The sequence below is a fragment of the Berghia stephanieae genome, chromosome 2 (genome assembly GCF_034508935.2).
Source record: "Berghia stephanieae isolate SIO BIC M18660-M18661 chromosome 2, UCSD_Bste_1.3, whole genome shotgun sequence".
Taxonomy (NCBI): domain Eukaryota; kingdom Metazoa; phylum Mollusca; class Gastropoda; order Nudibranchia; family Aeolidiidae; genus Berghia; species Berghia stephanieae.
The window spans coordinates 26,704,539-26,721,406 of NC_088361.1; the positions used below are offsets into that span (position 1 = coordinate 26,704,539).

The following is a 16,868-nucleotide window of genomic DNA, read 5'->3' on the forward strand; positions in this document are numbered from 1 at the left end:
AGCATTACTAAAATTGTCGAGAAAAGTGAACGATATATTAGCAAACCAAGACGAAAATGAAGAGGACAGCGACGAACCATCGACAAAGAAACTGAAACCTAAGAAAAGAAACAAGAACATGTAAATTGTCATTATCATCATCATCGTTATCGTCATCAACATTTGTTATTAAAGTTAGGCATTATTGTTCTGAGGAATACTTCTATCGTCCGATAAGTTTATAGCTTTGAACATAGAAAGAATTGAAAACTTTGTTAAAATTATCAAAGAAAATATACGACATATTGACCAAGGAAGAATAAAAAAAGACAGCGATGAATCGGCAACTAAAAAAAAGAAGAAAACAACAAGAAAACATGAAGAAATAGTCCTCGTCATTACCATTATTATCGTCATCAACGGTAGTCTGACTGTTTTATTTTAGGATGTGTAACACTTTCAAACAGTTTTACTTTTTTAACAATCTGTTATATGTGTTTGTTTTTTTGTTTTTCTTTTCCTTTAGAAGAACTTTAATATGGAAAACTTCATTCAATTTTCTAAAAACCACTTAATGAAGCATATATACGCTATTGATATTTCAAACTGCGAAGGATGTCGCATTTTCGCACCCAATCAAATGGCGCATGATTGTTTGATGCTACCCCCTGAAGATAAGATTGTGCGATTTTTCGAAGAAGCATTTGACAATACAAAAGAAACTGTTACGACTAAACTTAAACCAGTGTTACAGGCATTACTGCTCGAAGATGTTGTAGGCACAGAGGAAGCCGTTCGTCTAGTGTGCTTAAACAACGACCCTGAACCCTCATCGATCGACGGAGAAAATCGTGAGTTAAATGATAAATAGCATTATTATTCAAATGAAAAGACATCGCCTTTAAAGATTACATTTGTGTCTTTTATATATAAAATATTTTAGTTTAATTATTATTTTAGTATTTTTACCTCTTTTTTAAAAAAAAAAAACCAAAAAAAAAAAAACAACAAAAAACAAACAAAAAAACAAAACAAAAACAAACAAACAAAAAACAACTTCTTTTTGTCTTTTATTTATTTATTTTTTTTTTATTATTTTTTTTATTATAGTAGTATGCTTGTTTTCTTGTTGTTGTTGTTTTTTGTTTGTTTTTTGTGTGTGTATTTTTAGGTAATTGTGATAAATATTCAATATTTAATTCAATAGTTATATATAGAACTCTCTTAATACATTTGAGTTATAATAGGATTGATTTTAATATTATTATTGAAATGTTTAAATGTTTGTATCCAAATTTATCTAATTACCCTATATGTCTCTTCATAACGCTACATATTTCGACTAAAATAAGTCGTATCTTGTTTCAGAATTTGAGGACACTCAACAACCATCATCAAAAGCTACCGAAGTCATTGAAATCCTATCGGACAGCGATACAATTGAAATCTCGGATACAGAAGATCAATAAATCCCCAAATGATAAAAGGAGTGAGCTGACCCATCAATATTAAGTAGCAATCTTCTCTTATTTCTCTGTAATAATTACTTGTATATATACATGATGACCAAAATCAAAATTGATGTATTTTAATATTTTATTTATAATTTTTTTTGGATCTATCTTAAACTATCTTTGATTTTTCTTTTTGTTTAATTCATTCATTCATTCATTCATTCATTCATTCATTCATTCATTCATTCATTCATTCATTCATTCATTCATTCATTCATTTTTTTTTGTAAATGTATGTATTTATTTATTTGTTTATTTATTTATTTACTTTTACAAATTGTACTATATGTCTTTACTTGTAAGATAAACAGTTCTAGTTTTAAACTAAACCATATGTTATTTTCAGAACCGGAAGAAACCCATCGACTATACAAACGAAACCGGAGCCTCCCAACAGTGGTATATTGACAGCGTGTAAAAAACAAGGACAAGTCAAAATCTGAATGAAGAATTTTTCAAGACTCTTAAACAGATCGTCTAGTGATTAACAGTGAGATAATATTTTTTCTATAGTTATTTTTTTTTATTTATTAGTTGTTAGATATGTCTTTCATTTAACTTTAAATTTTTTTATTTTTTATTCTTTTTATTTTTTTTATTTATTTATTTTTTTTTTAGCATTTTCCTCCCGTTCTTTTTTAAAAAACAAAAACAGAAAAATTGTTATTTGATTATAGTAGAATTGTATATTTATAGTTAAGTTACCAAGCATGTACATCTGTGAAATTTGTGGCATTAGTTTTAAATTATTACATAATTTAATTCGTCATAAACAGAAACATGACAATTCTATAGTACATACTTGTTCGAAATGTCAAAAGAACTTCTCTAGGAAAGATAGTTTACAAAACCATCAAAAAAACGTATAGTGCAGTTCACCAGAAGAAAAATTGAAAGAAAAGCAGTTTAAAGAACAAAATAAAATACAAGAGAACGAACAGAAGTTAAGAAAACAAGAGCTTAAAAAACAGCAAAGAATTTTTAAGAAACAACAGCGTAGAGATAAACAAAAACAAAATCGTCAACAACGACGTGAACAACAGCAACAACAACGTCAACAACAAAAACAAGAACAAAAAGGAAATAAAATACAAAAACAGAAACAAAATTCGTCAAGTTTATTGTCTACGAGTTGTGTAGAACAAACCGAAGAAAATGAAACTGTATTGCGGTTATTAGAAGAACATCGTGAATCTATTAAGACACATTTTTTAGAAGGGATCTTTCAGTCCGTGTACACAATAGAATGGGGCTCTCCCTATATCCTTCAACAACTAAAGGAAATTTTCAACAGGCAAAGCGTTAGATTCAAAATCAATTTTAGTCATTCTTTTCTTTTGCAAAATCAAGAAAATTCGGAATATCGTTTTTTCCACGCGTCTATTAATAATAACAGAGCATTAGAAATTCCCAGACTTATTAGTAATTGGAAAGATTTTGAGGAATTTATTGAAAATTTTAGTAATAATGATCATTTGGAATTTGCCCGTCAGCATAGACCAGATAGTCGTTTCAGGGTTCAGGCTATTTTATCGACCACGTTTTATATCAATAAGATGAAAGAGTTTCCTATTGGTTGTTGTAATGTTAACATTCCCGATTCTGTTAAAAATAACAAATACATATATACTCTACAGTACAATTATAACAGGACCAATGATTTTTTCAGCGATAATTCTCCTTGTTTAGCTTGTATACATCAACATTTCCAACAACATATCCGGGTATAAGTATAGGAGAACTAGACAAAATTGAGAAGTTATTTGAAATAAATGTCATTGTTTACAAGTATGATACGGATCATGTTCCCAACCGATATGTAGTCTTTAGGAGAAGTGCAAACTCTTTTTCTAATACGATGTACGTTTTACTTCTCAATAATCATTTTTGTTATATTAGGGACCTCGAAAGGGCTATTAAGATATTTGGTTGTTCTCACTGTAGTAAACTCTGGACAAAACATTCGAATTTGTTACGACATGAGAAAGACTGTAAAGGGGATGCAACTAAATCTAGGTACCCGGGTGGAATTTTTCAACTTCTTCCAACAGATTTAGAGAAATTAGCAGATGCTGGAATTTCATTTGATCCCGATTACGTGTATCCTTTTAGGTGTACATTCGATATCGAGTCTTATTTTAATAAAGATAACTTACCCGAACCGAAAATCAAGCAAACCGAACAGTGTATCACGCCAGACACTTACCCATGTCTATAGCAATCGCTTCAAATGTTCCAGGTTATGAACAACCCGTATGTTACATATCCGAAGGTGATCCTCAAAAGTTAGTAAATCGTATGGTAGACTACTTAGAAGAAATTAGCATTCACGCTTTCACTATTCTCAGTGAAACAACATTCAAAAACACATACGAGCAAATAGGTGATAATCAGAAATTGAAAGCTGTTTTAGATAAATATCTACATCAAATGGTTGTAATAGGTTTCAATTCTAAAATGTATGATTTAAACGTTCTTAAAACTTACCTTGTGAAGAAACTAATGAAAACAGAAGATTTCAAAGTAGTAAAGAAAAACAACAGTTTTCTTTGCATTTCGAACGATAAGCTAAAATTTTTAGACGTTTGTAATTATCTGGCCCCCGGATTCAGTTACTCAAATTTTCTTCAAGCCTATAATGTAACCGAACAGAAATCTTTTTTTCCTTATGAGTACTTTGACAGTCTAGAAAAATTAAAGGAAACGTCACTCCCACCTATATCAGCATTTTTCAGCTCGTTAAAAAATTGCACCATCTCTCAAGAAGACTACGCTTACTGTGAGAAAGTATGGGAGGAACAGGGAATGAGTACAATGAAAGACTTTTTAGTTTTCTACAATATTCGTGACGTAGGACCAATGTTAACGGCTATTGAACGCATGACGCAATTCTATCAAGAGCTAGGTTTAGATATTTTCAAACAAGCGATATCGATCCCAGGGGTTACATTAAGATACCTGTTTAAGACCATTCCTAGAAATGTAATATTTTCATTATTCAACGAAAAGCATAAACATCTTCATCAGCTTTTAAAGTCCAACATCGTTGGTGGACCGTCGATTATTTTCACACGTTTCGTAGACAAAGGTAGTACATTGATCAGGGGAGATAAACCCGTGCAATCTTTAAAAGGTTATGACGCTAATTCCTTGTACTTATACTGCCTTCAGCAAGATATGCCTAGTGGTTTATTTGTCCGACGACGTAAAAGTAATGAGTTTAAATCTGAGAAAACAGACAAGTTTGGACAGGCAGCGTTCGAATGGCTCGAATGGATGAGTCATATACAAAGGGTGCCTATTCGTCATAAATTCAACGGAAGGGAAAAAAATCTAGGTCATGAAAAACAGGTCAAGGTCGATGGATATGATGAGACGAATCAAATTGCTTACGAATTTCAAGGTTGCTTCTATCATTCTCATTCCTGTATTCAGGAAAAGACCATGATATGTAATGAAACATTTGAACAAAGAAAACAAAAAACAGCGCAGAAGAATGCGTGTATTAGAGATATTTTGGGAATTACTCTGATAGAAATCTATGAATGCGAATGGAAAAAAATGAAAAAAGACCCTAGAATATCTGCCTTTTTACGGAAATTACGCCCGCTTAATAATAACTGTTTTAAGAAAGGGACCCGCATCACAAAAGAATCGATACTGTCCGCGGTTGATAGAGACAAAATTTTCGGTTTTGTTCAGTGTACTATCAGGGTCCCGAAAGACCTTTATTCTTATTACGCAGACATGCCACCCATCTTTAAAAATACCCTCGTTGCAAGAGAAGATATAGGTGAAACCATGTGTCAATACGCCGTGAAAAATAACCTATTAAGACAACCTCGACGAACTCTGATTAGTAGTTACCATGCCGAAAGCATATTGCTGACCACACCATTGCTCAAATGGTATCTCAATCACGGTCTTATTGTAGATGATATTCAAGAAGTGATTGAATATATGCCGAGTGCATGCTTTTCAAATTTTGTGCAAAAGGTTTCAGATGCTAGACGTGAAGGCGATCGTAATCCTGAAAATAGCATCTTAGCCGAAACCATGAAATTAATGGGTAACTCGGCTTATGGTAAGACTCTCGAGGCGCTTGATAAACACACGACAGTTTTATACGCCGAAGATGAAAATGTTGTATCAAAAACCATTAATAGCCTTTATTTCAGAAAAATGACTCCGTTGACATCGACTTTACATGAAATAGAATCCGCAAAACGTAACGTTCTTTGGACGCTCCCCATTCAAATTGGATCATTTGTGTACTCGTACGCAAAACTTAGAATGCTACAGTTTCAATACAATTTCATAGACAGATTTATTCCAAGGGCAGATTATCAACTTTTTGAAATGGATACCGATAGCTTATACGTTGCATTTTCCGACTGTAATATTCAAAGCCTCTTAAAACCGAACTTGATTGATGAATTTTACAAACAGTATCATACGTGGTTTCCGAGTATTGCTTGTCCTGAACACATTCGAGAGCTAGTTGATAAACAAAGCAACTTTTCACCATATCCTTGTTGTCGCGTACAGCAAAAATATGACAGACGGACACCGGGTCTCTTCAAGCTAGAATTTGAAGGAGACGGGGGTGTGGCTCTTTGTTCGAAGACCTATATTTGTTTCGGAGAAGGGAAGTCTAAAACGAGCTGTAAGGGTTTATCAAAGCGATTGAATGAACTCACAAAAGAAAAGTACCTCAATGTTTTGCAAACGCAAAAGAGTGGTGTGGGAGAAAATAAGGGTTTTCGTGTACTAGACTCGGACGTATACACATACACACAACAGAGAGCTAGTCTATCCTACTTTTATATAAAGAGAAAGGTTTGTTCAGACGGAATCAGTACAGCGCCTCTTCTGGTGTAACAACCATGGACCCGCGTTTCAAACATCCTTTTACATGTCTCATCGCCGGTCCTTTTGGGAGTGGTAAAACTGTATGGGTCACAAAATTTATTGAGCATTTAAATCAGATGATGAGCCCGCAACCTGAAGAAATTATATGGTGTTATGGAGAGTGGCAGTGAACTTTTGAAGCATTACAAGGGATAACTTTTATAGAAGGGATACCAAAATCTTCCTTTTGGGATGGAACCCAACACCGTCTTGTGATACTCGATGACTTAATGGCCGAAACTGATGACAGCGTAACTAAACTATTTACAAAAAAATCGCATCACAATAACATTTCAGTGTTTTATCTTGTACAAAATCTTTTCTCAAAAAATAAAGAACATCGCACTATCAGCTTGAATGCTCATTATCTCGTAATTTTTAAAAATCCACGTGACCGTTCGCAGATCGTTCAGCTGGCAAAACAACTGTATCCCGGAAAGACAAATTTTTTACTAGACGCATTTAAGGACGCAACAGACGTACCTCACGGTTATTTGGTGATCGATCTTCGACAGGATACACCTGACCATCTTCGTGTAAGAACAGACGTTTTTTCTCCTGAAAAACAAGTTGTTTATATCCAAAAGTAATGTCTGCGCGTGTAAAACGTAACGTTTCAATGTTGAAACTTCTTGGGGAGGCTAAACCCAGAGTAGCAAAAACAGTTTTAAATGGAGCGTCACCGGATCTAATCAATACGTTATGCGAATGTGCACTGAATATATTACGCGGTAATCTTCCGCTCAGTCCAGTACAAAAGAAGCGTTTGATCAGACACAAGAGAAGTTTAAGACTTTTATCAAAAAAAGGCTCTTCACCATCTCGACAAAAGAAGCTTTTACAAAAAGGTGGTCTATTAGGTGCCCTTCTTCAACCTGTCTTGGCTACTTTAGGTGGAATACTAGCGGGTGGTTTATGAGATGGAGCATGCCAAGAAAATGGTATTGATGGACCAACGTCTCTTGGACTCAATCCACACCCAAAGAGAATCACCGATAACCGAACCGTCCACAGAAAAGCTTTGGGATCTTGATCAGCAGATGAAAGATATTCTAACGCGAAAAGATATGAACTCAATCGAAAAAGCAGAGTTGTATCAACAAGTGCTGTGGAAATTCTTAAAGCGGAAAGATGAACGATCACATCAGATGGTAACTAAGACCAATCCTCAATCAATAAGAACACATGACCCAACAGAACACGACACTTTAACAAAAGATATTATTGAGAGCGTACCTATTTCGTTGAGAAAGAAAGCGGAGAGATTATTGGATTATCTCAAAAGACACACAGAGCTTGAATGAAACCCGAGAGGGGAGATTAAATATCGAGGTAATATCATCCCAAATTCAAACGTTCTTGATCTAGTCAATGACGCACTCCGCAAAAGAAAGTCTGTCAACCCTGAAGGATGGGAATATTTTGCTCGTGCTCTGCAGGAATCCAACGTCCCACGTGATCTCATCGGTCATGCTGACAGGTGGGCGTATATTAGACAACGTCCGTCGAGGAATTTAGAAACGGTTAAACCGGAGAGAACATCTGCCTGGGTCTCATTCAAATGAAAGGAGATAAAACACTACGCGCTCGCTATTACAATCCTAATCAACCGGGATCTTATGGCGGTATTAAACCGTTAAAGACTGCTACGAAACTTAAAAAAACTGTCGTCAGCTCTTGGCTTTCTCATCAAGACGCATACACCCTTCATAAACCCGTTCGTTACAAATTTCCGCGTCGACGGATTATTGTAGGTGGAATAGACCATCAATGGCAGGCTGATCTCATTGATGTTCAACAATTGAAATCGTACAATGACGGGTACAGATACATTTTGACGTGTATCGATGTCTTCAGCAAGTTTGCGTGGGCTGTTCCTATAAAAGACAAAACGGGAGAAACGTTAAAAGATGCTTTCAGGACTATTTTAGAGTCTGGTCGAAGAACAATCCGGCTCCAAACCGACAAAGGCTCCGAATTTGTCAATAAAAGCTTTCAGCAATTTCTGAAGCGGAATGGGATTGATTTCTTTACTACTGAGAACGAGGATATTAAAGCTGCGGTAGTTGAACGATTCAATAGGACTCTCAAAGAAAAACTGTGGCGTGTGTTTACTCGTCAGAACTCTCCTGGATTCAAAGACGTATTACCCAAAGTAGTGAAAAGTTATAATCATTCTTATCATAGGAGTATCAAGTTACGCCCTGTTGACGTAACAGAGAAAAATCAAGGGGACGTATGGAACACATTGTATTTGGATGATCGACCTAAAAAGAAAACTAGTGCAAAACTTTTGATCGTCGATCGTGTGAGAATAAGTAAAAGTAGGCGACTGTTTAAAAAGGGCTACCTACCCTCTTGGACCGAAGAGTTATTTACAGTGACAAAATCCATTTCAACAACACCTAGAACCTACCAAATTACAGACGATCAGAACGAATGCGTGCGCGGAAGCTTCTATAAACAAGAACTGCAAAAAGTTGGTGCAAAAGAAATCTACAGAATTGAGACCGTCTTGGATAAGCGTAAAAGCGGACAAGAAATTTTGGTGAAGTGGGTCGGTTACGATTCATCATTTAACTCTTGGATACCAAAGTCTTATCTTCGTGTTTACAATTAATTATCATCCTTGTTGTTTTTTGTTTTTTTTATTATTTTTTTTGGTCTTGTTTTTTTTTTCCTGTTTTTTTGTTTTTTGTTTTTGTTTTTTTTGTTTTTTGTTTTGTTTTGTTTTTTAATTTTCAAATGGAAGGATCCGAAAGTGAAAGTAATAATTCCAACAGAAATTCATCTTATTGGTCTATGTTTGGGAAACGAGTCCCTAGAGGGGAGATCGTGTTCTTGTGTCAGATGATGATTGTGTCGATTGTTGTGTCTGTATCATTATATAACTTGACGCGTGACGGAGAAACAGACAGACTATGGGTATCGCTTCTAAGTAGTTGTCTCGGTTACGTTCTTCCAAATCCAACACTGAATAAACGAGTTTAATCATGTCTTATTTAGTCTTACCTTCTAATAGCAGCATGAGCTATTTTCCAAATAATTCTCCACGGCATTATTTTACAAAACTACCCAGAGTGTTAGATTTATCGACAGAATACGAAGTCGGTTTATCAGAAATATTATTCAGTAACACGTATAACAACATCCTTGAGAATGAAGCATTTTTCGAGTTTAGAGTTACTAACGACAGCGAACAAGATACCGTACTCATCCCATCGGGTTTATACGAGTCACCGGATGAACTGGTTAAAACGATGATGACTCATATAAGAAGGAAAATAAAAAAGAAGCACGAGGGTTTCATCAAATTTTATTACGACCGTGCAACTCGCAGAGTAATGATAAGGCTATATAAGGAAGGAACTTTTTTGCACTTGAGTTCGACATTGAGCAATCTCTTGAATATTCCAAATCATTATTTATATGGTCCAACGTCTGTGTCGAGTGAAAGGCCATTACATCTAAACGTCGGATTCGAAGCAGTATACGTATATTGCAACCTCGTTCAACCTAGAATAGTTGGGGATAGCGTCGTACCTCTTTTGAGATGCGTACCGAGCGGAAATAGAAGCAAAGACATAGTTCATCATATTTTTGAGAAACCTAACTATGTTCCTCTCAGACTATTTAATTTTGACACGGTTGAAATCCTTTTAACCAACGACAAAGGCGAACCTTTGACATTTGCTTCAGGGAAGTCTATCGTGATACTTCATTTTCGAAAGAAGAGATTCGATTCGTAAACAGTCGTCATGACAAAAGGGATCGTGTTCAAATCCAATCAAAAAGGTTACGATGATTATTACTGTACTCAAGCAGGACGTGGTCTACCCGTGTTTGTTGGTGGAAGACATCAAAGAGGTCGAGGGTTTGGGAGTATCTTTGGTGGTATTGCAAGATCTCTGTTTCCCATCTTGAAATCGGGCGCTAAAACATTATTAAAGAAGGTGCAAAAACCAGTGCCCAAATAGCATCTGACGTCATTTCCGGTCAGAGTGTTAAAACAGCTTTAAAACGACGCGCGGGGGAGAGTGGGAAAAGATTACTCAACAGAGCCGTGGGTGGTTTGACTTCAACTTCATCGCCGCCGCCGCCGCCGCCGCCGCCACCCGGACGTGTGACTCGGCGTATAAAACGACGACGACCTACTCAGACACGACAAAAGACCAGGAAGAGACGTAGGAAGAACGTAGCTCAAGACATTTTTGGTTGATTATCATGGCTTTGTTACATCCCTATTCCGCAGAGAGTGTACACAGCGGACTCGATCTGTTCTCATTACCCGTCACCCAGACTGCTGTTCAGGATGGTTTGTTTGTGGAATACCATCCGATCTCTACTTTGTCGAGTGGAGGTCCGATCGAATTTTCGATCAGCGGGGGGACGTCAGACTACTTGGATTTGCATAACACATTTATGCACATACGCGTTAAAGTAATAAAGGCGGATGGAACTAATTTAGACGCCGATAGCAATGTTGCCCCTGTTAACACCTGGTTTCATGCCTTGTTTTCACAAGTGGATATGACTTTGAACGATGTTCTGGTGACGTCTGGAGAACGTTTATCCTTTTAGGAGTTTTGTAGAAACAATGTTGAATTATGATCAAGGTGCGAAAAGGAGTCACCTGACAATGGAATTTTTTCACGAGGACACCCCGGGTAAACTAGAAATAACGGATAGTACAAATGCTGGCTTCGATGCACGGAAAGAGCTGGTGAAAGAGAGTAAAGAAGTGGATATGATGGGAAAACTACATTTAGATTTCATGCATCAAGAACGGTATCTAATTAATGGAGTTGATGTAAAGTTGAGGCTTATCCCGTCTAAAGATGCTTTCCATCTCATGACCGATGCTGAGGGGTTTAAGAGTGTAATTACACACGCCTCGTTGTATGTTAGGAAGATTAAATTAAACCCAGCCGTGGCCCTGTCACACGAGAAAGCACTTCACATCGGCAATTGTAAATACCCCATGAAACGCGTTGTCCATAAAACCTTTTCTAGTCCAAAAGGAAATTTAAGTGCAGTGCAAGATAATTTGTTTTTATCGCAAACCCCGACTAAGATCGTACTGGGTCTAATCGAAAGCACTAGCTTTAATGGAAATTACAAAAAGAATCCTTTTAATTTCCAGCACTTTGATCTGTCCTATCTAGCCCTGTACTTGAACGGAAGACAGATACCGTCCAAAGCACTAACTCCGAATTTCAGTAGTAAACAATATGTCAGAGCTTATCACAGTCTTATGCTAGCAGCTGGACTGGTTAACAACGATGCCGGAAATGGAATAGATTATAATGCTTACTCTCAGGGTTGTAGTCTTTTTGGTTTTGATCTGTCACCATCGCTATTAGACGGGAACCAGTTTGAACTGGTAAAAAGCGAGTCGCTTAGACTAGAACTTAAATTCTCGACCCCACTAGCTGATCCGATCATTGTGTTCTGTTACAGCGAATTAGATAGTGTAATAGAAATTGATCGCACTCGTCAGGTGATCACTGACTTTTCATCATGAACAACGTAGAAATCGAAACGATGTTAAACGGACACGTTAGGGCGAGACGAATTTTTCGAGGTGTTTATCCTAAAGATAGACTTCCGAACAACCCGAATTCTCGTCAACCCGCTGCGTACATTATTAACACAGAGTCGAGTTCCGGTCCCGGAAAACATTGGGTATCTGTGTATTTTAACGAGATGGGAAAGGCAGAATATATGGATAGTTTTGGGTTCCCGCCTTCTGCGTATCCGACAATTCAAAGATTTGTGGAAAACAATAGTCGAAGCTGTAAACACAACCCGCGTAGTATTCAGGGTATAACCAGTTCCACATGTGGTTTGTACGTTATATATTTCGTGTTGAAGAAAAGTAAAGGTGAAAGTTTGTCAAAACTTTTATCTATTTTTAATCCCTATCATTTTCGTATGAACGATTTAAAAGTGGCAAGAGCTGTTACTCATTTATCCCGAGGCACCTTGGTTGGGTAATCTTAATTGGAATGTTTGTTGTTTAAAATAAAATAAAAATAAATAAGATTCCTTATGATAAAATTTATTTCGTGTACACGAAACAAGACATAATTCTATTTACTTTATACCTTAATATATGATTTTTAAAATGAAGAAAATGATGATGATGATGATGATAATGATGATGATTATGATGATTATAATACAATTGATAAGCATTAACCGTTTGCTTTTGATTGATTGATCGCTTATGAAATTAAAACTTGCTTTAAATTGTTTAATTACAAATATTTTGTTGTTGATGATGATTATGACGATGATGAAAATGATGTTTATGATATATATGTAACATTGCTATCCATTAATCATTTATAAAAAAAAAAATGTTTAATGATTGAGTGTGTGAATGATCATTTTATAAGATGTGTATGGTGTATGAAAGTGTTGTTTATATTGTTTTTTTTTTATTTGTTTTTTTTTCTTTCGTTTGTTTCTATGATCTTTTGTTTTATCATATTTTTATAATTCTATCATTATTATTATTATTATTATTATTATTATTATTATTATTATTATTATTATTATTATTATTATTATTATTATTATTATTATTACTGGTGAACCAGTCGGAACCTAATAACACCGGGATAGGATCCTTTTAGCCATTCAATCAGCTGTATAGCCCTATTATTACGCAATTAACGATTCGATACATAATCGATGGCAAATCGAACACTCAATAAACACACGCGATCATCTTACTGATCAAAACAAACAATGCGTATTAACAGTTAACAAATAAAAAGAAGAAAAAAAAACGTCCAAAGTATCAATCAAACGGAATGAGAACTAAACATTGGTATAAGAGATGATGACAACCAATCGGATACTAGATATTTGAACTTGTAGGTTTGAAAGAACCAATCAAATGATTTCAATAAGCATTAGTATCAGAAAACTAGGTCAAATACAATCTAATAGCCAATAAGATAATTGTATATTTAATCAATAACTATGAGTCATTAGACTCAGGTGTACGAAACGGACTTATTATAAAGCATTTGACCATTCGATATATAATCGAACTCAAAATGGGAATTGAATAAACATTCAATAACAAATAATAACAATGAGTCCTTATAAATACATAATCAAACTAAAATCAATACATAATAGATCTAAAAATATCGATTAGCAGGTAAAAAAACGATCACACCAATCATCCACATCCATCTTTTAAATCTGGTTCTAGTCATTCAGCTCACTATATACTACTAGTAAGTACCTCCCTGCCCACAATGGGAGGTCAAGAACCCAGCAGCAATAATGGGACAGATAAGTCGTGACGTCATACCCTCTACTGTTCACGTTCCAAGCTCATTGCATGTTCTTTGGAGGACTAATCATAGGGTGGCATAACTATTTTGATAGTTACGGGACGTCAAAGAGCGAGGGTGGCAGATCTTTAATGACAACCTCAACCAACAAATGCACACACACAGACACACACACACGCGCGCGCGCGCGCGCACACACATAATGAATAAAAATCCCTAGTGCTCGTTATCATGTGAGTAGGACGTTAGTGTGTATTTTTTGTTTTGTTTTTAATTTTAAAGGTTTCCCGGTGCTTGCGATACATTTAAGTTATTTCAGCGTCAGTGAAAAGACAGAAAATGGGATGGTAAAAAAAAAAAGTCCAGCTTTATTAAAAGCACACGAGAATACGTAAACGTAAGATAAAGGGGTCTTGTTCAAACAGGTGTAATTTCCGAGAGCAAAAAGAAAATGTTGTGAAAGTACCTAATCGTATACTATAAGGGCCAGGACAAAACCAAGTAATCTCATTCCAAGATAAAGACAGAAAGCAGGTTGGAAAACAGATATTACAGCATATATATATATATATATATATATATATATATATATATATATATATATATATATATATATATATATATATATATATATATATATATATATATAACAAGACAAATGTTTGTTTTTAGGGGTGTTATGACCGTTGCGACACATTTCGGTTATTTCAGCGCCAGTAAAATGGAAGAATTTGGGGTAGTCAAAAGTATAGATCTAAGATTTTAAAAGGCACGCGAGAAGGAAGAAAAAGGTGTCAGGATCAAATAGGGAACGGAGGTAGATTCTAAGAGCAATCTACCATCAGTATACTCGATTTGATCACATCGAAGTCTCATTCGGATACAGGTACGCGACCCAGCTAAGAAGTACACACTCAAATGTTTACCAACAAATACATTCAAAACAAAAATTATAATAGTAAACAACAGACTTACAAGGGTAAAAACATATCCCAAAACTAATTCAACACATTTGACTATTTCGCTCTCAGGCAGGCAAGGACTCCGACCAGGGCCAGTAAAAAAAAACAAAATGAAGTAATCTTATTCAAAGACAAATAAAGAAATCAATCTGGAAAAAAAAAGAAATATAAGGAAATAGAAGACATTGCAATAGTGACTTGCTCTGCCCACTTTGGGTCAAGATCCCACCCAGTGCAAATAGTTTTTGTTTTTGTTTTTAAGGGTTTACGGCGCTTGCAACACATTTAGGTCATATCCGCGCCAGTAAAAAGGAAGAAAATGGGATAGTAAAAAGTTCTAGAATTACAATGAAATCATCCAAGAATAAGGCAGACAAAGGGGAATTGGTTCAAATAGGGAACAGATGTAGATTCCAAGAGCGCACTATCAGTGTAATTAGTTTGAGATCACCCAAAAGTCTCATCCAGACATAAGCACAGGTCCCCACTAAGAGGAATACACTCAAATGTTTACAAACCATATATAATACATAAACAAAACAAAATACAGTGCATGAAAGAGATGATTTACAAGGAAAAAAAATATCATCTCCAAAAACTAACCATACATTTGACTGTTTCCCTCCCAGTCAGGGTATCCGGCCAGGTCCAGGACAAAACCAAGCAAACTCATTCCAAGACAAGGACCCAAAGCATGTTGGAAAACGGACATAGGGGGATAGAAGACACAGAATGTACCTCTCTGCCCACTATGGGAGGTAAGGAACCCCACCCAGCCAGTGCGAATCATGAGAAATATAACCCAAATCGACCAGCTTCTTTCAAAAGAAAAGAAATACTTTATTTAGATTTTAAAAAGTTTAATGTTTAAATATAAAGAATAATGTACACTAGTATAGTAATTATATCCTACTAAAGACATAGTGTAAAATTTAATAAAGCATAATAAAAACAATTTTTTTCTTTAACATTTATAGAATAGGAACATAATATATTTAATATATACATATTAGTACCATGATAAAAAATTATTTCTTTTAAAAAAGTTACAATAACAAGATAAATATGGAATGTGGTTGAATTTCAAAATAAATGTACATTGGAATGTCACATTAATACACAGTTTTACAATCTTGTGGGAATAAAAACATGGGACTTTCATTTGATCGCAGTTGGTAGAAAATGTATGCATTCGTTGAAGACATTTGTAAAGTTTGAACATTCCCCCTAAACCCCCCCCCCCCCCCCCCCCTCCCCCAACAAAACAACAATAACCAAAACAACAACAACAACAACAAAGCAAAAACAAAAACCAAAAAAAAAAACAAGAAAAAAAAAACAAAACAAAAACAGAAACAAAAACAAAATCAATCAAATGAGCTTATGAAAATGTCATAGAGTAAATCGACAGGATATAAACTATTGCTTTTATCGATATCATTGAGAGAAATAGACTAAAGGAAAGATGACATCGTAATCGTTTTTTATTTATTTATTTATCTAATTTATTTAATTAATTTAATGTATTAATTAAATTCAATTAAATAAAGAATTAATTAATTAATTAATTGATTAAAGAATTAATTAATTAATTAAATAAAGAATTAATTAATTCATTTTATTTATTTATTTATTCATTCATTCATTGATCTATACATTTATTCATTCGCCCGAATGCATCTTTTAAAATAATAAATTGATTTTATTTTTTCAATGTCGTGTGACCTGAGAGTACAAATAAAACAATTTATTATCCTATTTTACAAAATCCCTACATAATGTGTTGTAAAGGGCGAGACATCTGTCTCTTTTATCAATATTTTGTTCTTCGAATTGTAGACAGCTCCCACTTAAAAAACAAACAAAAAGCCCCCCAACTAAAAAAAAAACCAACAAAAAAACCCAACCCAAAACAAACAACCAAAAAAACGAAAAGCAAAAAAACAAGAACAAAAACAAAAACAAAACAAACAAACATACAAACAACTCCCTCCCCCCCCCCCCCCCCCCGCCCCTTACAAAAACAAAGGATTTTAGGATGGTGCCCTAAGTTCGTCACTGTATGGCATTGTTTTTGGTATGCGTTGTTTACAAACCTGCCACTCGTTTTGTTTTCAAACTATTGACAGGCGGTTTGTACCATCAAATAGATAACTGATTTGTCTTTAAAATCATATCAATTAAGC

The 16,868-nt window shown here is 35.0% G+C and overlaps 2 protein-coding genes across 2 annotated transcripts; both read left to right on the forward strand.

The window, feature by feature from the left end:
• Positions 1-517: 517 nt before the first annotated feature.
• On the forward strand, positions 518-1,448 carry LOC144963908 (uncharacterized). Its single transcript, XM_078897854.1, has 2 exons — positions 518-830; positions 1,348-1,448. Exons 1-2 carry the CDS (start codon positions 518-520, stop codon positions 1,446-1,448), a joined length of 414 nt encoding a protein of 137 aa, XP_078753980.1.
• Positions 1,449-11,001: 9,553 nt separating this feature from the next.
• On the forward strand, positions 11,002-11,928 carry LOC144963910 (uncharacterized protein F54H12.2-like). The gene has a single exon (XM_078897855.1). It carries the CDS (start codon positions 11,002-11,004, stop codon positions 11,926-11,928), a length of 927 nt encoding a protein of 308 aa, XP_078753981.1.
• Positions 11,929-16,868: the final 4,940 nt, after the last annotated feature.